Source organism: Quercus lobata, chromosome 1, assembly GCF_001633185.2.
Source record: "Quercus lobata isolate SW786 chromosome 1, ValleyOak3.0 Primary Assembly, whole genome shotgun sequence".
Taxonomy (NCBI): domain Eukaryota; kingdom Viridiplantae; phylum Streptophyta; class Magnoliopsida; order Fagales; family Fagaceae; genus Quercus; species Quercus lobata.
In genome coordinates this window covers 6,802,853-6,827,212 of record NC_044904.1, presented here as the reverse complement: position 1 = coordinate 6,827,212, position 24,360 = coordinate 6,802,853, and the positions used below count along the sequence as shown (strand labels likewise).

The 24,360-nt window shown below is 31.3% G+C and overlaps 1 protein-coding gene across 1 annotated transcript; it reads left to right on the top strand.

Annotated features, from left to right (window-relative positions):
• Positions 1-10,910: 10,910 nt before the first annotated feature.
• On the top strand, positions 10,911-23,556 carry LOC115976379 (beta-glucosidase 12-like; the record flags this gene model as incomplete). Its single annotated transcript, XM_031097616.1, has 14 exons — positions 10,911-11,063; positions 11,218-11,287; positions 15,752-15,810; positions 17,275-17,350; positions 17,515-17,592; positions 17,681-17,768; positions 18,258-18,516; positions 18,936-19,051; positions 19,783-20,000; positions 20,098-20,129; positions 20,710-20,812; positions 20,958-21,066; positions 21,195-21,360; positions 23,530-23,556. Coding segments are annotated over exons 1-14 (1,554 nt in total), but the record flags the coding sequence as incomplete, so codon positions are not given.
• Positions 23,557-24,360: the final 804 nt, after the last annotated feature.

The window sequence follows — 24,360 nt, the reverse complement described above, 5'->3', positions numbered from 1 at the left end:
TATAAAACACTATGAACGTTTAAACCCCCCAATTAACAAATTACCAATTCAAGCTTAATATCAAACAATTAATGTGCGGAATATGAATATAAGCTTAATACATAATTGATAAATAATCTAAACCAAATAAAATCACATCCACAGCAGAAATTAAATGGCAAAGATTAAGGGAAGAGAGATGCAAACACAAGGACAACACAATGATGTGTTATCGAAAAGGAAACCGAAGTCTTCAGCGTAAAACCTCTCCACCGCCCTCCAAGCGGTAAATAATCTACTAAAGAATGTAGTTGGGATACATGAACAGCAGAAGACCCTCCAAGTCTAATCTACCCAATGTACCTAAGTCTTCCAAGCTCCTACTCCAAAGAGGTTACGCCGAACCTATTTCTTCTTTAGCTTACCGGATTCCGCTACTTGACCATAGCATCAACCAATATGAAATTGGTCCCTTCTTAACTGCTTCCCAAAGCACCAAACAGCTTTCTCACATATATGGGTATGGTAAGAAAAGGTTTTAGTAGTGTACCTCTCAAGGATATAACAATGGAGAGGAAGAGAGTAGAGGAATTTGAAGAGTCTCTATGTGAAGATTTTGGATGAGTCAATCTTGTTTTTCTCTAGGGTTTCTCTCTCAAAATTCTCTCTGGAAACTCTTTACATTTTGTGAGTATAAGGGGTATTTATACTAGGGTGAGAGTGAAATGCGAAGAGTTAGGTTTTTCAAAATAGAGTTGGCTGGCGGCTTGGCCTCGCGACTTGATTGAGTTGCGAGTTCAAGCCGCGAGTTAACAGAACGGCCAGGCTGGACATTTTGTCCTGTAGTGCTCCAGCTGGCGTGACTGTTCATCTTCTCTGCACGTTTCACTCGTGTGCTGCAGTTGGCAGCTTACCAGTTGTGAGGTACCTACGAGTCCTAGCCGCGAGTCTCTGCATTCTTTCACAATCTTGAGCATTTCTTCACACTCTTTCACTCACTATCCTTACATGATTCCTACCTAAATACAGGGTTACTAATTGCTAAAATACAAGCAAATTTGGCATGGAATAAAGCCAACAAGATGGTTGATAAAATTTCAACCTTACAACTATGACGGTGTTTGAGCCTTTGAGGATACTTATACAGAGAATTGATTTTTTAAAAAGAAAAAAAAAAAAAAAAAGAACAACAACGTAAAATGTACAACTTTACATTCCTATATCTTTTGGTATTTATTTTTCTTCCTAAGACATACCAACCGGGGGCGCCAAATGACTTGGCGATGAAAATATTCATCAGCAAATTTTTTAATAATTTTTAAAAAATATATCAAGATAATATAACAGTAAGTTATTTAGATTTTGTTCCATTATTAGTAAGTTAAAAAATATTAAGATAATGTCAAGATAAGTGTATATGTATATGAAACTCTATTCTAGAGACTTGAATTTAGGCTCTTACCACTTCTATATTCCCCAAGCACTTATACTTGTGGAGTGACCATTACGCCAATAATATGCAGTGGTCTAATTACTAGTTCTTAAATAGTAAAAGAACAAAAAAAATCCTTTGATGTACTCTAAATACAATATTAACTTACAATGAAATTGCAGATTGGATAAAGGATGGAAGTAGTGGAGATGTAGCTAATGATCAATATCATTACTACAAGGTATATATGCTGTTTCATGTGCTGTTTCGTGTTCATACTTTATAATAAAAATTGGAAAGAAAACCACTCATATTAATTAGCAACTAATTACCAAGAGTCTTGTAGCACAATTGCATAGTTTATTTTTTATTTTTTTTTAATGGGGAAATTGCATAGTTTGGTTTCCAAGTATTAGTTTTTGTATATGGAACCCCTCATAAATGCTTTGTCCTTATGAAGGATTTGAAAAATTGTAAGACCACATAAAATGACACAACTTGTACCACAATTGTCCATGTAGCAGACTGTGAGTGGTGAAAAAATGTAGTGAGACCATATGAAATATACAGGTAGTTAGTCACAATTTAACACATAAGATAGTTATGGTAAAAGTTGTAGGAAAAATAAAAAAGATCTCCCAAAACAATAGCTTTGACAACGAGAAAAGGGGGAAATAATTACACAGTAATATGACACAGTTTTGACTTTTCTACATTTTTAAGGCCCATTTATATTTTCCACATGGTTTTTACTAATAGTTGAGCATGTGTAACCATATACAAGATAATCACAATATAAGAAATTTTCATTTCAGATTTTTCTAACAATTTATATATGTTGTGATTATACATTACAGAAAGATGTTCGGATTATGAAAAAGATGAATTTAGATGCATATAGATTCTCCATCTCATGGTCTTGAGTATTGTCAAGTAAGATTATCCTTTTCATAATCACATAAAAAGGTTAGATCCATACATTGAAAAGGACATAAAAATGGGTACCATCATGTACACATCTTAGGTTGGAAATTGGAATGCATTGGCTATTGTTTTGTGACCACATTATGTTCCTAACAATCCCATACATTGAAAAGGACATAAAAATGGGTACCATCATGTACACATCTTAGGTTGGAAATTGGAATGCATTGGTTATTGTTTTGTGACCACATTATGTTCCTAACAATCTCATTTTTGGGACTAATTTCAAAAGGAAAACTAAGTGGCGGTGTTAATCGGGAAGGAATCGAGTATTACAACAAGCTCATTAATAGGCTTTTGGGCAAAGGACAAGATTCAATATTAAAATTCCAAAATATCATTAACTTATTTTACATTTTATAATTCAAACTTTATTTTTCTATTACTGAATGCAGGTATAGAGCCCTTTGTAACAATATTCCATTGGGATCTTCCCCAAGCCTTAGAAGATGAGTATGGTGGTTTCCTAAGTCCACAAATTGTGTAAGTGAATTATTCACCAACAAATTAACCCCCCCCCCCCCCCACCCCCCAAAAAAAAGAAAAGAAAAGAATAATTCACCAAATAATCCAACCGCTCCATTCGATTATAGATGTTAACCATGTAATATATAATTATGATTTTAAATGACTCCCATTTTAGGGTTAACTCTCCATTCGATTATAGATGTTTTACATATATTAACCATATAATATATAATTATGATTTTAAATGACTCCCATTTTAGGGTTAAAAATTATAAATAAAAAAAATAAAAAAAAAAGTAAGTCACTATTTGTCCCCAAATGTTATTCTAACATATGCGTCTAATATTTAGTGATGATTTTCAGGACTTTGCCGAACTTCTCTTTTCAAGAAATTTGGTGATCGGGTAAAGCATTGGATCACAGTAAATGAGCCATGGAGCTATAGTAATCTTGGTTATGCAGAAGGATTGTTAGCACTAGGTCGATGCTCTGCTTGGCAAAATCTAAATTGCACTGGTGGGGATTCAATGACAGCCATATTTGGTGTCACACCACCTGTTGCTTGCTCATGCAGCCGCTGTTGAAGTGTACCCAAAAAAAAAAATCAGGTTCAACTTACAAAACTATAAAATATTAAAACAAAATATTTTCAAGTTACACTAAATGAAACTAAATGTACACTAAGAGCCTTGTAGCTCAACTTATATCTCCTGGTGTCTCTGTTGGAGACGTCTAGAATTTAAATCCCCTATCCATTGTAACTATATCAAATTTATAATTTTTTAAAAAAAACCCCTAAATGTACAAGGTTGGTTAAACTTGGTTTACAAATGATACAAGGCCGTATGAATAGCAATTTCTGAAATTGATTTGAACAATTGTAATGAAGTTTAACTTAGATAAATATACGAAATCTCATGCATAAGCTTTGAGTGTAAAAAAATGTTCACCGTGCAGGCAGCACAGAAAGGAGTGATAGGGAGTCGCTGGTTTGTGCCATTCTCTAACACAGAGAGACCAAATGGCCGCGCAACGTGCCATTGATTTCAGGTTAATTGGGATGGTAAGTTATGCTTTATGGTTTTTATTTTACGGGTAATTCTAGGGCACCCTTTCTGTTTTTTACATGGTACCGTACCTACAAATAATCAACCTGCTATAACAAGTACTAAAATTTCACATTTGATAGTTCTATTTTCACATTAAACAGTACCAATATTACATATTACCGTACTTTTGTCATATTTAGTGGTTCCATTTTTTTTTTCTTCACACATGTGATAATTCCATTGTTACATGAGGCCATATCAGTATTACATCTGGCCGTACTTTCGTCACATTCGGTGGTTCTCTTATTTTTTTTTCTCACATTTGATGGTTCTATCTTCACATTGGATAGTACCAATATCACATATAATTGCATTTTAGTCACATTTAGTGGTTCTCTTATTTTTTTTCTCATATTTGATAGTTCTATTGTCACATGAGATAATACAAACATCATATCTAACCATACTTTTGTTATATTCGATAATTTCATTATATTTTACTCACATTTAATAGTTCTATTGTCACATTATGCAGTACCCACATCACATATTACTGTACTTTTGTTACATTCGATGGTTTCATTGTCAAATTTGTCATATATGATCATACCATTGTCACATTTGATAGTTTTTTTATTTATTTTTATAATAATATTAGATAATTTCAACATCACATTAGACAGTACTAACGTCACATATAATCTTACCATTGTCATATTTGGTGGGTTTTTTTTTTTTTTTTTTTAATTTAATTTTTTAGTCACCTTGGATGGTACCAATATCACTTTTTTTTTTCAATAATGATGTCATAATGATCACAAAACACTGAAGTTTTCTAGGCCTTGATTCCGAATGGGTTGAACTTGACGCGGATGGTTATGGTAGAGAGAACATGTATGTTTAGGCCCATTGACCTAGCATGTATGGGCTTCAATAAATTGTATATGAGCCCATAATTTCAAACTCAATTAAGTTAGCCCAACACTATAATAATATTATGTAGAAGTCCAATGTTGTAATGATGGTTTCCCTATATTTCTCTCTCTAAAAATGTTAAATGAAATTTCTAAGGTAACTAGCTTTAAATGAAACTTTAATACTAAATATTTCAATTAATTAAAAATATATTCCCATTATTAATAACATTTTTAAAGATCTAGTACAAGTTTAATTATTTATTTTTAATGATTTTTATTTCTACTTTTGTACACTCCTTATTAATTAACTTGTGTATTACGTTACTGTAATTTTAATTTTTGATAGTATATCTATGTCAATTTGAATCTTTACAAAGTCTAAGCCATTAGACCTCAAACCTCCAAACCACAAAGACCAACCTAAAGCAAAATAAACCCCTACACAAGAACAGGGGAAACCCAACACAAATTCAAAGTCTTATCTCTATCAAAAAATTTTTTTAACAAACAATCTTTTTAAGTGTAGGGGTTGGGATATATGGTAGTCAATGAATGTGGATTGCTCTAGTTAACAACGGGTAGTATAGACCATTTTTGTTGTAATAGGAACACAAATCTAGAGTACTAAAGAAAATTAAGGCACCACCGCATACCTTTGGTGCGATGGTCACTCCACAAATATAAGTGCTTGTGGGGTGTGAGGGGTAAGGGCCGGGGTTCAAGTCTCTAGGATGGAGTTTCACACACATATACACTTAGATTAGACTAGAGTAAAATTTCTATCATGTATCAAAAAAAAAAAAAAAAAAATTAAGGCTTATATAATTTAGTTGTAAAGAGAACTACATATAAATCCAAATATATGTAGGAAGGCGATTTCTCCCAACAGGCCACTTCCAACAAGCAATATGAATCATAAATTCATAATACTTAGAAGTCCTAGTCAATATATTTCATGCACTTTAGAAAACTGAAGAAAATATAAAAATTCAAATGAATGTAGGAGGGTGATCTCTTGGCACTGCTAGATATGGCATCTATGCTACCAATACTGCCTGATAATTTTAAGGGATAATTACACATAACCCACATGTGGTTTGGGTGAAAATCAATTTGCCTATCCATGATTTGAAAAGTATCACTTAACCCACCTGTAGTATTTTTGTTTGTTTTCCGTAACCAACCTCTGTTAAAATCAAGGGTAAATAGGTATTTTCGCTCAAATTTTATGTCTCTCTCCTCCTAAAACAAAAAATAGCACCAAAATGCAAGAGAAATAAGATCAAAAGGGAGGGTTTTGTGATAGAGGTAGTTGAAGAAGAAGAAGAATTAGTAATACAATTCCAAGGGCCTGGAACACAAAGTACAGAAATACTTCCTCTTAATCTTGAAGCAAATGGGCAGAAAACAGAAGTTCCACTGCCTCTCAACATCCATAGCTTGCACTTTACCTCTACAATAAGGGCATGATCTAGGTGCTTGCTGCCTCCCCAACTCCCTCTCTTCCTCATCACAAACAAACAGAAAGCTTTTGAAGGCCACACATCCGGGAGATGAAACCCATCAACTCGCATACTTGAAACAAAATCGAACCTGACAAAACCAGACTCCAAAAGAACCGCATGAATCGCAATCACCATGAGCTTGTGATCATTACCATCGCCACCACCCAACTCTTCCCTCAATACCCTCCTCAAAAAATAATGCTCAAAATACTTCTTGCGAGACAAAACTAAAGACTCATCATCCAATTCCATGGTTTCAGCACCAGAAGGTCCAGACCCAGACCCAGACCCAGACCCAGATATTTCTCCTCCTAGGGTTTCTTCGTTGTCTTCCTGAAGAAGATTCGCTATTGTTAAATCACTCATATCAACATCAGTCTCAGAATCTGAGATTTCATGCTATGGGGTTTCTTGATCTAAGGGAGTAATTTTAGCCTTTTAAGACATGTTTTAATTTGGGGAATTAGGGTTTGGAGGTTGTTGCTGTACGGAATTAGGGTTCTTCAACTACCTCTATCACAAAACCCTCTCTTTTGATCTCGTTTCTCTTGCATTTTGGTGCTATTTTTTGTTTTGGGAGGAAAGAGACATAAAATTTGAGCAAAAATACCTATTTACCCCTGATTTTAACATAGGTGGGTTACGAAAAATAAACGAAACATATTACAGGTGGGTTAAGTGATACTTTTCAAACAATGGGTACACAAAATGATTTTCACCCAAACCACAGGTGGGTTATGTGTAATTACCCCTAATTTTAATTAACCAAATAAAATAAAATGTAGAATAATTATTTTATTTTATTTTTTTTTTGGTGTGTGTGTGGAAAAAAGATAGTAGAGATAATTTTAATTAACCAAATATAGCACCGTATGGTCCATATCTTCAACCAGAACCTGTAACTCCAATTCTGCTTGATGGTTTTTATTTTACATTTTATAATTTAATCCTTTCCGTTTGAGTCTTCCAATAAATATATATATATATATATATATATATATATATATATATCCTTTCTGTTTGAGGGACGTAATTAGTGTGTACAATTTTTTTTTTTTTTGAAAATATGTACAATTTGTTAATCCTATCTAAACCACAAAGAGTAGTGGGTATACAAACTATTTTACAAAATTTTTATAAACTGCTAATATAACTTTAGCATTTTTCAAATAATAATAATTATTACTATTTTTGAGAGATTTTTTGATCTATGGTGTCTGTTCTTAATTATAGCTATTTATCATCAAATCAAGACATTAATCGGTTTTTGATGTAAGCGAAAATTGAACCCTATATCATGATTTTGAAACCCAAACCGGACCGTACGATCCGACCGAAAAAACCTCGAACCGCTCATCTTTGCGGTTCTTTTAACTCTAAGAACCATTCTATAGGAAAAATGCATGAAATTGCTCGAACCGCGATCAAACCGTACGGTTCTGAGAACCGTGGCCAATTTTAGAGGTTCGCACAGTTCCATTTTTTTACTATATTTGGTCGGAAAATTGATCTCAGCCCATAAAGAATTTGAATATAAAAAATACAAAAACAAATTACAAGAGAGAAAAAGAAAACAGAGAGCGGGCCTTACGGCTCAGGCCAAGCTCTTAAAAAAAAAAAAAAAAAACACCTAACCCATCGCAGACGACGCAGCTCCTTCTTCTTTGTTTCTTCACTACTTCTTTGTTCTTCTTGGTCTCCTGCCTTCAGTTTAAGTAGATGACTTCTTTCAACATTATTTTTGCTTTTTAGTTTGGTGAGCCTAGCACATGTGACATGACAAAGCCTTGGAAATGATAAAAATGAGTTTTAAAGTTTCTGACTCATTGCCCCTCCCTAACGTGAATATTAACTGGACCCTTAATACAATGCATCCATCTATTCTTTACAACCACATGCCATAAATATAGTCAAGTAAAGTATGTAGGCTAGGCTTGAATAGGCTTTGAAGATGATTGCCAGCTTGCTTTCTGTCAACCACTCTTTTTAAAATTTCATTGGGCTCCTTATTTAATCAATTTTGTATAGCTTTAAGTCTTTATCAGGCCACTCCTCTAGCTTTTGTTTATTTTTTTATTTTAAAAATTTTCATAAAGAGTTGAATATTCAAATGGGCTTTTGCATTAAACAATTGATAAAACAATTGATTGGATGGTCTAATGGGCTTGAGCATAACTTGAGATAATTTAGACATAAACTCTTATAAAAAGATTAAAAAAAGGTAAAATATTGAGTTTTATCAAACAATATTTATGTTTGCTTAAGATTTCATATTTTTTATTTGCCTTATGAAAGTTGTGATATAAAAAAGACATTTGAAAATTAGATCTTTATTTTTATTTAGACTATTTTAGTTCATTTTTCTACTTATATTAATTTAATATATTAATTCATATTTTAAATAATTATTAAATTAATTATGACGTCATTACGGTTCGATTCCGGTTCGAACTCGGTTCGACTTTAAAAACCTTGAACCTCTCCCTTTTACGGTTTAATGAACAATTCGGGTCTGAAAACCCTGCCCTATATCTCTTATTCAACCATAAGAGATTTTACCAGTTGAGTTAATTGGAACCCACTTTTCTAAATAATTATTAGTAAGCAAAAATGTGATATTAGTGGTAGACCTATATTAGAACTAGTAAGAATTTGTCACATCAATAGTTTATAAAATAATTTATGGGGGTAGAATCACAAAATTTCTCAACCCAAATGAGAGCAAAAATCAAAAGTAGATCTGCCAATGATTAATTATATATTGAAGTCAGGGGCAAGATCCGGAAATTGCGCTTGGGGGTAGGAAACACCTATATATATGTTTGTTTGTTTTGTTTGTTTTTTTTTTTTTTTTTTTAAGGATAAAGTCTTGATTTTTTTAAAACAAAAAAATTAAAATAAGTCATTATTCATAAGTATAGTGAATATAAAATATCTACGTCTACAAAACAATCCTTATTATTGATATAAATTCTAATAAATATACAATAATACAAAAGTTATCTAATTTGATATCGATAAATTTATATATATATATATATATATATATAATCTATAAAATGTTAATGTGGCTAACCTCTTATTGGTTTTCATCTAAATCCACAATTAATATCATATTTTCATTTACTAATAATTACTCACTACATTAGCAGTTTGTAAATATTTTTGTAATATAGTTTGTATCTCTAGCATTGTTTATCTATGAAAAGGGGTAATTTGATTTTATAGGATTAAACTACCATACTACTTATTATGCAGCTTACGCCCCTCAACCAACTGGTGATAAAGCAAGTTACACGACAGATTCTAGTGCTAATACTAGTAAGTACAAATTCAAAACCTGAAGCCATGCTCATGACCCTTTTTTTTCTCATCTTTGCAGCGTCACGGAATGAGATACCCATTAGTCCACCGGTATGTACTTGCTAGCTAAATACATATCAGCATTTTTGTTCTAGTAGTTAGAGGGAAAAAAGTTAGAGGAAAAAAAAAAAACATTTTTGTTTTAGTATATTGATGGTACTAAATAATTATAAATATGATTGATGCTATATTATTGACATAATGAATATCTTAATTATTTTTTTAATCTTTTATCTTGCAATTAAATATAAACACATTGTGTTTTGGCTATGTTAGTATCCCTAAAAAATTGCAGGCTGCTTCAAGTTGGCTCCATGTTTATCCTAGAGGATTTCAAGATATTTGGCTCTACATAAAAAGGAAGTATCACAATCCACTAATTTACATCGAGAATGGTGATTTTCTCTAACTTATTTTTTCTTTTATTATCCTAGAAGTCATGAAAAATTGGAATGCTATTGGTAGTTATTAGATTTCCATTTGAAACTTTCCCCCAACTATATTTGTAGGAATTGATGAGTTCAATAATGCCACCTTGTCACTCAAGGAAGCCCTTGTTGACCCCCAAAGAATTGACTATTACCATAAAAATCTTTTGTATCTTCATAGGGCTACCAAGTAAGTGCAATATCTCTCTCTCTCTCTCTCTCTCTCATTGGTGACCGATTACCCAAGTTCACAAAAAAGCAATCCAAACTAATAAGTTCTTGTCTACTAGTTTATTTTTGGAGAAGAGGCTCTCCGACTTATTTTGGCAATCATGTACTCGAATGCCTTAGAGGCCAAAAAATATATACTAAATTTAGGCTTACTTAAATAAGTCTTACTAAGTGGATAAGTGGATGACAGATTATACCTTCTAATCCCATTCTTATCTTAATAGAGTATGAAGAGATAGACAATTATAAAAATTAAAAATGGGTGTTTTGAAAACATGATTAAAAAAATATATAGAACAATTTTTTCACGAGTGAATATGGATGGTCAAAGTTTGTAACTTGGAGGATATCTATAATTCTATGTGGTAAGTACAATGTCAAACATCAGTTGAAGGACAGCTATGATCACTTACATTAGCATGTCCTTTTCCATTTTTTTTGTTCCTTTCATCTCTACTTTTTTTTTTCTTTACTAAATAAATTAGACTATGTAATGCTCCTCTATAAAAACCAGCAGATTAAACCTAGTGCTTCACGAAATGCCATAATCAATTATGGCATTTCGAGGCTATCCAGACTTAGGCCTCCTAGTTTTTCTTGCCTTATTGACTAATGTCATTGCTGTTTCATCAAGTCATGACACTTCATTCAGCCGGACCAGTTTTCCCAGAGGTTTTATTTTTGGGACAGCGTCAGCGTCTTATCAGGTAACTAAGTCTCTATTTTCTCTATGTTAATTTGTATCATAATATATATATATATATATATATATATATATATATTTTGGTTTCAAATGTCCTGGAATGTGAAGCATATGATCAATATTATTATGTGCACATGTGTGTTCTTTCAAATTTGCAGTATGAAGGTGCAGCAAAAGAAGATGGTAGAGGACCAAGTATATGGGACACCTACACTCATGAACATCCAGGTCTCTTTCTTTTTCTCTCTCCAACAATATGAAACTTGAAAGTATGAATTACAAGTGAAATATTATGCAATATTATGATGAAATTTAATTTTGGAAAATATTAATTCAAGTCTTCTCCATTTCATTCCTTTCACTATTAAACTTTTATTTAGATTCATCAATGTAAAGACTATCATGTTATTTAAAATTTTGAATAACATAATAGTCTATAAACTTTTAGATTTATAAAATTTATTGTGAATTACAAAATTTAAAAGCATACAAAATATGGAGATTATTTTGGGTAGGATTCCACCCACAATGAGGTGTGTTTTTGACTTGTATCTATAAGAATGATGGTACGAACAAAATATTTTCAAAAATTTCTCAATAAAACTTAGGTAGTAAACTTATAACGGTCAGTAATAAAGCGATTTAAGTGGTGAACCTAAATGAGAAATAATAATAGCTTTGTTGTAAAAATGTTCTGCCTGTTTCACTATTAGTATTTATATTTTAAAAAAAAGATTACACACACAATTCCCTAAATTGTAGGGATCAATTTACAATTACAATAAATCATCTCAAAACGATTTACAATTAGAACAAATCAACTAAACTCACGGTATGTACAACTGGTAAAGTGAGTAAAGCTATAGCCACATACTATTTTACAACATTTTTGCAAATTGTTGTTGTGGCCAACTTCTTATTGGTTTTTATTTGAACCCACTATTAACATCATTTTTTCATTTACCAATTACTACTTATCACATCAACAGTTTGTAAATTTTTTTTTTTGTAAAAAGTTTATATTTCTAGCATTTTTCGTGTTACAATTTAAATCATGAATAATGATAGAGATACAAACTATTTTATTAAAAAATTTACAAACTGTTGATGTAGTGAGTGATTATTGGTAAATGAAAAAGTGATATTAATGATGAGCCTAAATGAAATCCAATAAGAGGTTGACCACATCAACATTTTGTAAAAATGTTGTAAAATAATTTGTGATTATAACATTACTTTTAAATCATTGATTTGTAATGGATGGTTTGGAAAGAATTAATGGAGTGATATTTGGTAGCCTATTTTTAACTGTATTTGAATTTGAATTAGACTCATTAATCATCTTATTATCAAAATTGATCCATTTCAAAGGGAGAAGATCGTTTTTCTTACTTGAAAAAAAAGAGAAGAACAAAAACAAAAAACACTATTGGGGTTGATATGAGGCTCGAAAATTGAGATAACTATGAGGATTTAGGATTAGGAGTTTAGAAGGACTTGGATCAAAGCATCTAGTATAGGACCAAGCAAAATAGTAGCTCAATTCTCTGTCCAAATAGTGGCAGTACAAAATTCTTTTTACTTCCTGTTTTACACTGGATGTCACTTTTTCTGCTGAACTAGCTCTGGGAGGCTAGAGTCTTCGCTCTTGCTTGCCAGATCTTTTGTAGATTGTCAAAACCTGTGGGCCAAATTAGTATTGTAAAGCTCATGCAGACCATGTTCTATCTTATGAAAATTTTGGTGTAATATTTAATTTTAACCATGAAATAATTCATTCTATCTAAGAGGATCTTAATGTTGTGTATTTAGTCAAAATCTTTGTAGCTTAACTGGTTGACATTTGCTAGTAATTCTAAAAGAGACATTCAAAAGGACAAAGTTTTGGTCGAAACATATTTGGAACTTTGGGCTCCAATCACCATAGGAAGATGACATTTATTCTTATTATGTGTAATGTGTGTGACTAACTTAGCTCAACCAACCGAGTCATGCGCATTGCACATGACAGGTTGCATGCCATCTTTCTAATAATGGTTAGAGCCTTGGATTCCAAATAAGTTTGGAGCCAAACTTTTTCCTATTCACAATTCAAATTTCATCTTCTCCAAATATCAAATTACTATTATTTTTAAATGTCATTTGATCTTCTTGTTTATGGTTGTTTATGGGTCGTAAAGCCAATGATCCAATTTGTTGCTATTAATAGTATTTGTTAGTGTGTGAAAATTCAGGGCCCAACACCGATAGTCTTATTTAGTAAGCCAAGATTCTCTTTCTTTCACTTTTATTTATTTTCTTGGTTGATACATTAGTAAGCCAAGCTTTTATTTTTTTATTTTTTTCTTTAGAGTTTCAACCTATAATATCCATTCCTACTGATCGTTCTGTGTAGGCAGGATTTGAACTCTAAATTTTCTATTCAAGTATAAAAAACTTTATCAATTGAACTAATTAACGGAAACCCACTAGTAAGCCAAGACTTATGCATTCATGCATGAAGTAAATGTGGCAATTTAGTATAGACAAATTAGTAAACTTTTTTTTTTTTTTTTTTTGAGAATCCTCTTTCTTTCACTTTTATATCTATTTATTTGGTTGATACTGTATGTTTTTAGACCCCTTGAAACACAATTGGATTAACCTAGTTAATTAGCCAAGTTATTACTTAGTCCAAATTCCAGATCTAGGTTATCACAATCAAACAATCATATCATGGATAGCAGCGGAAATATAAATAACAAACGATATGATAACCCAGGAAAACCAAACCGGTAAAAAACCTGGGGAGGATTTAATCTACCTAGCCTTAAGGTAAAAAGCAAATCCACTAGAAAGAATCAAAGTTTTACAATAGCGACTTAGACCACTAACATTCTATTGCTACCCACCAGTAGAAACTTATTGACACAACCATGTGCAAGCTCCAAGACCATGGACTTCTTCTTTCTTTGGCCTTTGCAAAACACAAACACCCATGTTTGTGACTTTGATGTCCCACTCAAAGGTTTAGCAACACAAATTCTCATGTTTGTGACTCAAAGAGCACCCTTGAAGGTTTAGATCATCAGCACCTTTGATGACTAGAGAAGGCAACAACTTCTACAATACCGAATCTTGAGATTCTTCAAAGAATAACACCGGTAGAAGATATAAGAAAGCTTTTTAGGAACAAAACCCTAAATACAAAAGAGACACACTCTTTTCTCTCTGAAAAGTCACATAAAAATGTGCTTAGGGTTTCCTTTATATACTAGGAGAAGTAGATTAGAAACCCTAATCCTTAATGAGCTTGAACTGCTGTTTGGGTTTAATTAAAATTCTGCAAATATGACTTTCGATCGATCGAGCCTGACTTTCGATCGATCGAGCCTAGCAACACAAATTCTCATGTTTGTGACTCCAAGACCACCCTTGAAGGTTTAGATCATCAGCACCTTTGATGACTAGAGAAGGCAACAACTTCTACAATACCGAATCTTGAGATTCTTCAAGGAATAACACCGGTAGAAGACATGAGAAAGCTTTTTAGAAACAAAACCCTAAATACAAAAGAGACACACTTTTTTCTCTCTGAAAAGTCACATAAAAATGTGCTTAGGGTTTCCTTTATATACTATGAGAAGTAGATTAGAAACCCTAATCCTTAATGAGCTTGAACTGCTGTTTGGGTTTAATTAAAATTCTGCAAATACGACTTTCGATCGATCAAGCCTGTCTTTCGATCGATTGAACCAGACAGATTATGAAATCTTCTTCCTGTAGTTTGTATGTTCTTGAATCTTGACTTGAATCACCTTGAGCATTGTTTAATAATACCTATAGACTCTAAGATCCATATCTAGACAAGTTTGTGTTCACGATTTGTCAATTGTTCTAAACATTTAGAACCTAACAGATACATTAGTAAGCAAAGACTCGGGCAGTCATGCATGAAGTAAATGTGGCATTTTAGTATAGACTAATTAGTAAACGCATGAAATTGGACACTGTTGTTGGTAAAACAATAACACCTCTCCCTTTACGGCCTAATTTGAATATAATGGAATTCATTGTCTTAGTGTGGAATGGTAAATTAAAAAAAACTGACTGCGGAAAGGGAGCACCATTGAGATTCTTAAAAATTTTTAGGGTAACTTCATTAAAAGATTCTAAAAATTTTTAACAATAAGTTATTAGATATTGCTATATTATTAATAGGTTAAATGAATATCAAAATAATATTAATAAAGGTATATTTAAATATTGTTAAAATTTTTAACAATAAGTTATTTAGATTTTGCTCCATTATTAATAAGTTAAAACTGTTAAATAAATATAAAAATAATATTAATAATACTTATTTAAATATTGATTACTTAACAAGATCTATGACAGAGTTTGAGGATACTTGTCCCCAATTGATTTTTTAAAAAGAAAAAAAGAAAGAGGAAGAAGAACAACGTAAAATGTCACATTCCTATCTTTTCGTATTTATTTTTCTTCATTTTCTCCTCTCTTCCTTTTTTTTCTTCCATAACTGAACTCCAAACTAGAAATAACTTGTATATGTTATGCTTGTGACTTGAGAGGCTTAATTACTAGTTCCATTTCTCTTATGGCTCTAATTACTAGTTCATAAATAGTAAAAGAAAAAAAAAAGAATCCTATGGTGTTCTCTAAATACATTATTAACTTAAAATGAAATTGCAGAAAGGATAACAGATAGAAGCACTGGAGATGTAGCTAACAATCAATATCATCGCTACAAGGTATATATATTTTGGTTCATGTTCATAATTAAAATTGGAAATAAAACCACTCATATTAATTAGTAATTAATTACCAAGAGTTTTGTAGTATAATTACATAGTTTGAAAATTAAGGGTTCAAGTGGCCGTGCACACACACACACACACACATACATATATATATATATATATATATGTATGTGTGTGTGTGTGTGTGTGTGTGTGTGTGTATTCTGAAGTATGAAAAAAAAAAAAAAAAAAAAAAAAAAAAAAAAAAAAAAAAAAAAAACAAAACAAAACAAAAAGGTGCCCAAGAAACCAGCTTTGACAATCAGAAAAAGGGAAAAACATTACACAGTAATACAACATTGAGGGATTCATTCACCCCACTTTTTTTTACCAAGTTAACATCACATTTGTTTTTTCCGACTTTTATCTTGTCCCACAATTTTAGCTCTCGACATTTTGAATGTTATCCAAAACTTTTTCTTTTTTTTTTTTTTGATTGAAAAAACTTTTTCTTTTTCACTGAATTTCAATTGATAGCTAGTGGACCTTGTATTTTATTCAAAATAATTTTTAAAAAATAACTATTGTCCTTGTACCGTACTCAAACACTAAAGCCTTTACTATATTGTTTTCTCCTTCATCTCTTTGACCATTTTGTTCTATACTACGGGTTTTTTCTATCAATCCAAATTTAAATTCTTTGAAGAATAGAGGAAAGAAAAGGTTGAATTCAACAATTTTTCTAAAAAGCAATCGAGGTAGTGAAACAAGTAAACCAATATATCACTATAATCTATCAAATTAGATGTCTAAATTTTATGTATTTGGATTAGTCTTTTGTTTTTGATTGTTAGTAACTATGAAGTAGCTACTTTTGTTTTTTTTTTTTTTTTTTTTCTTTTTAATTTTAGTGGTATGAAATATATAGCTGTAGTTAATTAACATTATAGAGGACCACGAGTGTAATAATGAATCTAAATTGAATTCTAAATTAATTCCTATCGAGGTAGATTTTACAAATTTTTTTACAATTCCTCTTTTTGAAGATAATTTCAAAATATATGAAAAATGATCGAGAGCTATTGAGATAATTAAACTAGGTTTGAAAAAAGAAATTATAATTTATATTTACAATTTTGTATAACAATTATAGTTGTTTACAATTGTTTGTTCATTTTTTGTTATAATATTGATATTTTTTAGGTTATTCTTTTAAATATTATTTTTAAATTTTGCCCTCGATTTGAAATCCTAATTCTGCCACTAAATTTATATATATATATATATATATATATATGCTAGTTTGTAATTAGCCGTTAACAACTTTTCTACATTTTCAAGGCCCAATTACGTTTCCACATTTTTTAAAACAATTATTGAGCATATCTAACCAAATACAAGATAATCACAATATAAGAAATCTTCATTTCATATTTTTCCAACAATTTATATATGTTTTGTAATTATACATTGCAGAAAGATGTTTGGATTATGAAAAAGATGCATTTAGATGCATACAGATTCTCAATCTCATGGTCTCGAGTACTGCCAAGTAAGATTATCTTTTTCATAATCCCGTAAAAGTTTAGATCCATCCAATGAAAGGGACATAAAAATGGGTACCCCATCAAGTACACATCTTAGGTGGTATGGAATGGTTATTGTTTTGTGACCATATTATGTTTTTAACAATCTCATTTTTGAAACTAATTTCAGAAGGAAAACTTAGTTGTGGTGTTAATAGGAAAGGAATCAATTACTACAACAAGCTCATCAATAGGCTTCTACGCAAAGGTCAGATTTCAATATTAAAATTCAAAAATATCAAGATCTTATTTTACATTTTATAATTCACACTTTATTTTTCTATTTCTGAATGTAGGTATACAGCCTTTTGTAACAATCTTCCATTGGGATATTCCCCAAGCTTTAGAAGATGAGTATGGTGGTTTCCTAAGTCCACACATTGTGTAAGTGAATGATTCACCAAATATTTACCCAAAAAAAAAAAAAAGAAGAATAATTAATCACCAAATAATCCATGCCTCTTCTCCATCCAATTATAGATTTTTTACATATATTAACTGTATCATATATATAATTATGATTCTAAACGACTCCCATTTTAGGGTTAAAAAGAAAAAAGAAAAATTGAGGACGTCGATATTAAGTTATAACCTAGCATTTGTGTCAAAACCTAAAATTATTAAATTTAATCATTATTTTAACAATTTCATATATGGCATTAAAATCCCTTTAATAAGTGGGGCCCAATTCAATGGCTGAGCCTAATAGGTGAAATTTTTAATTTTTTAAAAATGGGACATTGAGTGGAGAGACAAGTTCAAACTCAATACCATTATAAAATTAGTAAGTCTCCATTTGTCCCAAAAGGTTAAGTTATCAAGAAAAAGTGAATTTATTTAGCGATTATTCTAACATATGCATCTAATATTTAGTGATGATTTCCGGGACTATTCGGAACTTCTCTTCAAGGAATTTGGTGATCGGGTAAAGCATTGGATCACACTAAATGAGCCATGGACTTTCAGCAACAATGGTTATGCAGGAGGATTATTATTTGCACCAGGTCGATGCTCTGCCTGGCAAAATCTAAATTGCACTGGTGGGAATTCAGGAACAGAGCCATATTTGGTGACACACAACCAACTGCTTGCTCATGCAGCCGCTGTTGAAGTGTACAGGAAAAAATATCAGGTTCAACTTACAAAATTTTAACATATTAGATTTATAATTAATTTATAAAAAAAAAATAAAAAATAAAAAATAAAAATAAAAAAAAATAAAAAAACCTAAATGTACATGGTTGGTTTCCAAAAGGAAAATACTAGAGATACAATTTTTTTTTTTTACAAACTACTGATGTGGTAAGTGATTATTGGTAAATAAAAAAGTGATGTCATTGGTGGGTCCAGATGAGAACCAGTAAGAAGTTAGCCATAACAGCAATTTGTAAAATAGTTTGTATATGTAGCATTCCTCTTTTTGAAATGATACAGTTCCACATAAATAGCAATTTCTAAACTGATTTGGACAATGATAACGAAGTTTAACTTAGATAAATATAAGAAATCCCTTGAATAAGCTTTGAGTGTAAAAAAATGTTCACCATGCAGGCAGCACAGAAAGGTGCAATCGGGATAACGTTACCGAGTCACTGGATAAAGCCATTGTATCATACAAAGAGAGACCGCGGGGCCGCACTACGTTCCCTTGATTTCATGCTTGGATGGTAAGTCCTGCTACATGTTTTTTATTTTTTATTTTATAATTTAATCTTTAGGCAAGACTTAGGTGTTGTTTCTTTGGTTTCTTTTGTAAGATTCTCCTATGTGGATTTTTTGTCGTGGGATGAAAGTATATTGAGGTCAGGGGCAAGATCAAAATTAGATCTCTTAATGATTAATTATATATTGAAGTCAGGGGCAAGATTTGGAAATTTTGCTATGGGTAAGTAGCACTTATATATATGTTTTGTTTTTTAAAGACAAAGTCTTGAATTTTTTTAAATACTAAAATAAGTTTTTCTCAAAAAATAAAATAAAATAAAATAAGTCACTATTCAAAAGTAAAGTGAATATAAAAGTTAACTAATAAATATACAAAAGCTATCTAATTTGATATTGAAATGTTTAAAAAAAAAAAAAACAATCACTCTTTGGACTTTGGAGGGCTATCTCATTTTTAGGAGCTATTTGGTATCAAATGATACTACATCAGTAGTATCAAAATCTAATAAGTAAAAGACATGTCTACAAAAAATAACTATTCACTAATAAATGAAAGACATTTATTAGTGTGTAGTTATTTTACACATATCTATTGTTTATTAAATTTTAATACGGATGACGTGGAAGTATCATTGATCAAAATACTATTTCCATTTTTAGGAGTCAAAGAATTTTTTTTCCAGTGCCTAAGTCTTAAAAAGTTTGATTTTAAATTTTTCTATTGTTTTTGCAGGTGTATGGACCCATTGACAAATGGTTACTATCCGCATAGCATGCGATTTCTCGTTGAAGACCGATTACCCAAGTTCACCAAAGAGCAATCCAAGTTGGTAAAAGGGTCATTTGATTTTATAGGATTAAACTACTATACTGCTTATTATGCAACTTATGCCCCTCAGCCTACTTTTGATAGAGCAAGTTACACGACTGATTCTGCTGCTAATCTTACTGGTAAGTACAAATCCAACACTTGCAGCCATGCTTATGAGTTTCTTATGTATCTAATATGGTAATACTAACTTGGTCATTCTTTTTATTGTCTTTGTAGCTTCACGGAATGGGATCCTCATTGGCCCAGCGGTATGTACTAGCTAGCTAAATACATATCAACATTTTCGTTCTAGTAGTTAAGAGGAAAAACAAACAACCTTTTTTTTTGGATATCAATGATACGATGAATATCTTTTATATATATACGAGGACAAAATGGGCTTCTGCCCTTTTCGGGCAAATTAATTAGCCTTTTGCCATTTTTCCTAAACTAAATAGGGAAATGCCCCTCTTTTGAAACTTGACTTTTTCAAAATCGAGTTAAGCCCTATAGTGAAATTGCCTATAACTCGATTTCATGGATATCAAGTTATAAAACGTTACTATAGGTTCTTAAAACGTCACTATAAGTCCTTAAAAATGTCACTATAGGGTTCTAGAAAAAAAAAAATTAACTCAATTTTGAGAAAGTCGAGTTTCAAAAGAGGGGCATTTCCCTAATTAGTTTGGGAAGAGGCAAAAGGCTAATTAATTTGCCCGAAAAGGGCAGAAGCCCATTTTGTCCATATATACGATGAATATCTTATATATATATATATATATATTCTATCTTGCAATTAAAGATAATCACATCATATTGTCTTATGTTAGTATCCCTTAAAAATTGCAGACGGCTTCAAGTTGGCTCTATATTTATCCTAAAGGAATTCAAGAGATTTTGCTCTATATAAAGAGGAAGTACCACAATCCACTAATTTACATCACCGAGAATGGTAATTTCCTCTAACTCCTTTTTTTTGTTTTGTTTTGTTTTATTATTATTATTATTATTATCCCACAAGCTCATGAAAAATGGGAGCGTTATTGCTAGTTATGAGATTTCCATTTGAAGCTAAATTCTCCCAACTATATTTGTAGGAGTGAGTGAATTCAATAATGCTACCTTGTCGCGTAAAGAAGCCCTTGCTGACCAACAAAGACTTGAGTATCACCGTGACCATCTTTGGTATCTTCTTAGGGCTATCAAGTAAGTGCAATCTCTCTCTCTCTCTCTCTCTCTCTCCCTCTCTCTCTCTCTCTCTCTCACACACACACACACACACATAGAATTGTAGAATTCTAATTGGATTTCACTTCTTTCTTTGGTATATATAGGGAAGGTGCGAATGTGAAGGGATATTTTGCTTGGTCATTGTTGGATAATTTTGAGTGGTCCTCTGGTTACACTATTCGATTTGGAATGAACTTTGTAGATTATAAAAATGGGAATCAAAGATACCTTAAACATTCAGCCCGTTGGTACAAGAAATTCCTCAAGAAGAAGATATGGACTATGCTAAAATTATGAAATATCTATTAGCATTCAATAAATTGAAGATATTTTCTTCTTCATTTGTATGCTCCTAAAATTATGTAATTGGTATGGAGCTCGACTCCAATGTAGAAATGCTTGTTAAATAATATATTATTTTATATTTATACTATATAGAAAACAATCCATTGGTTTGAATTCCAAGAAGATGGAAACTTCTAGAACGACTATAAATTTTATTATAAAAATCTTATAAAATGATGTGTCAAGAATATAATTGGTGTCATTTAAAAAAAATATTATGTGAATATTTAAATGGCTTTTGTTAATGGTTGCATTTGTGCATATGTTAAGTAGGAATTTAATGTTCCCCACTGCATTGGAAAGCCAAGAAAAAAAAAATCCCTCTTTAGCCGACAGATGTGCAATTGTACCAAAAAATGTGATCAATTATAATTAAAAATTAAATGTTATCTACTATCTTCAGACACTCATTAACAGGACCTTATTTAATTTTTTTTTGGGATTTGTGACATATTAATTAATAAGCACCACTGCGCACCCTTGGCTTGATGGTCACTTCATATTTATAAGTGCTTATAAATGTGGGAGGGTAAGGGTCGGGGTTCAAGTCTTCAAGAGAAAGATTCACACACATATACACTTAGATTAGACTAGAGTAAAATTTCTATATTGTACATAATAATAATAATAATAATAATAATAATAATAATAATAAGCATCTCTAACATACTTCACCTCTTCCCAAAAAAGCATTTTTGTCTCATATTTTTCTTTAAACAAAAAAAAATTATTAAAAAAAAAATAGATACTAAATGGACTAACTTCTTTTATCTAAAGGAACAAACTAGTAAGACTGAAAATTTTGACTTTTTGCTAGTGTCGATACCGTATTTTGTTCAGCCTTGATTCACGTTTCAAAACAAAGGCTAGAAAATCAAAAAATTGAAAAATGGTGTAAAATTATAAGTTTCAAAGCCAAAAAGGGTAATAAATATATAAATAAATAAATACAATATGATTGAAATGTTAAATACCAAATTGACACGACATTGAAATGTTAGAGACCAAATTAACTAAATTGAAACATTAAGGATAAAATTGAAATACGGTATAAAAGATATGGATCATTTATATAGTTTACCCTTATATTTTTCTCCATTATTAATAATTTCAAATAAATATCAAAATAATATTAATAATTTTATTTAAATATTGATGACCTTACAATATTTACACCATTTATTTTGTTTTAACAAGATCTATGACAGAATTTGAGGATACTTATACCCAATTGATTTTTAAAAAGAAAGAAAGAACAACAACAACAACGTAAAATATAAACCTTCACATTCCTATCTTTTGGTATTTATTTTTCTTCATTTTCCCCGCTCCACCTTCCTTTCTTCCATAACTGAACTCCAAACAAGAAATAAATTGTATATGTTATGATTGTGAGGCTTAAGTTCGATTTTTCTTATGGCTCTAATTACTAGTTCTTAAATAGTAAAATAAAAAAATAAAAAAAAAATCCTTTGTTGCTCTTTAAGTACAATATTAATTTACAATGAAATTGCAAAAAGGATAGCGGAAAGAAAATCACTCATACTAATTAGCAATTAATTACCAAGAAGCAGCTTGTAGCACAGTTTCATAATTTGGTTTACAAGTATTAGTTTATTGTACATGAAGACCACCTCTTTGGTGGCTTTCTTTAGAATTTGTTCACCGTCAGTAAGCACAAATTTAATAGATTTATGTATGAACTTAAAAATTTCATTGTTATTTCAGGTATTTCGACCCATTAATAAATGGTGACTATCTGCAAAACATGAGATCTCTCGTTAAAGATCGATTACCCAAGTTCACCAAAGAGCAATCCAAACAGGTAAATAGGTCATTTGATATTATAGGATTAAACTACTATACTGCTAATTTTGCAGCTTATGCCCCTCAACCAACTAGTGATAGACTAATAGAGCAAGTTTCTCGATAGATTCTGTTAGGACATATGTGATTCAATGATAGGAACATATGTCACTATTTTATGTAATTGGCTAATCCTTTGACAAAACGCACTTTACTTGTAATTGGGTAGATCTAGGATGTGTTTAATGCTTTAAGAAATAAGGTTTCAAGTTCAAGTGTTAAAACTATGCAAGTCTGTCCAAGAATCAAGTCAGAAAGTGTTGTTCATTAAAGCTCAACAGCTAGCATCTATCGAGGTTTAAAAGCTGCTGAAACTCGTGGCTCTACAACTAGCTCAATAGATGGCTATCTATTGAGGTTTATGAAACTCAGTTTTTCAGGACTGTTTTTCATCCAATCCGTGAATGTATGTTTAGACTTTCTTTTCTCACAACCCTAAACATATATAAGAATTATTTTAAGGGCCGTAAAAGGTTACAAAAGTTGCAAAAGAGCACAGTTGCAAAAGTGTGAAGAAGAGTGTAACCAGAAACCTAGTTTGCCCTAGTTCATTCTCTTCAAGAAGCTATACACCATAGAGTTTTGTGACCAAGCAACTTCATGATCTTTATCGTGTGATAAATAGAATAACTTTGCAGCCAACATCCTTTTTAAGTTGGTGATCAAGTCACGTACTGGGATCCGCGCAATTGGTTAGTCACGTACTGGGAGCCGTGCATTGAAAGGAGAGATTGTCACTACAGAACAAGTCCAATTAGGTATTGGAAGGGTTCAACTGTAGGTTGGTATAAGGTACTGGGATTCCTTTACTTGTAATCGCTTGTTTTGATAATAATGGATTCTCGGGAGTGTTAACCTTAAAATCACCTGATGGGGGTTTTGCCATGTAGGTTTTCCCCATTCGTAAACAAATCATCTTGTCAATTTATTTTCCGCTGCATACTTTAGTTAATTGGTGATTTGTTTGTGCTGCCACGTACAATTGCGTGTTAATTTGATTAACTAATAAACTTGGCTAATTAATCAATTAATTCATCACAAGAAGTCAATACGTTTTTG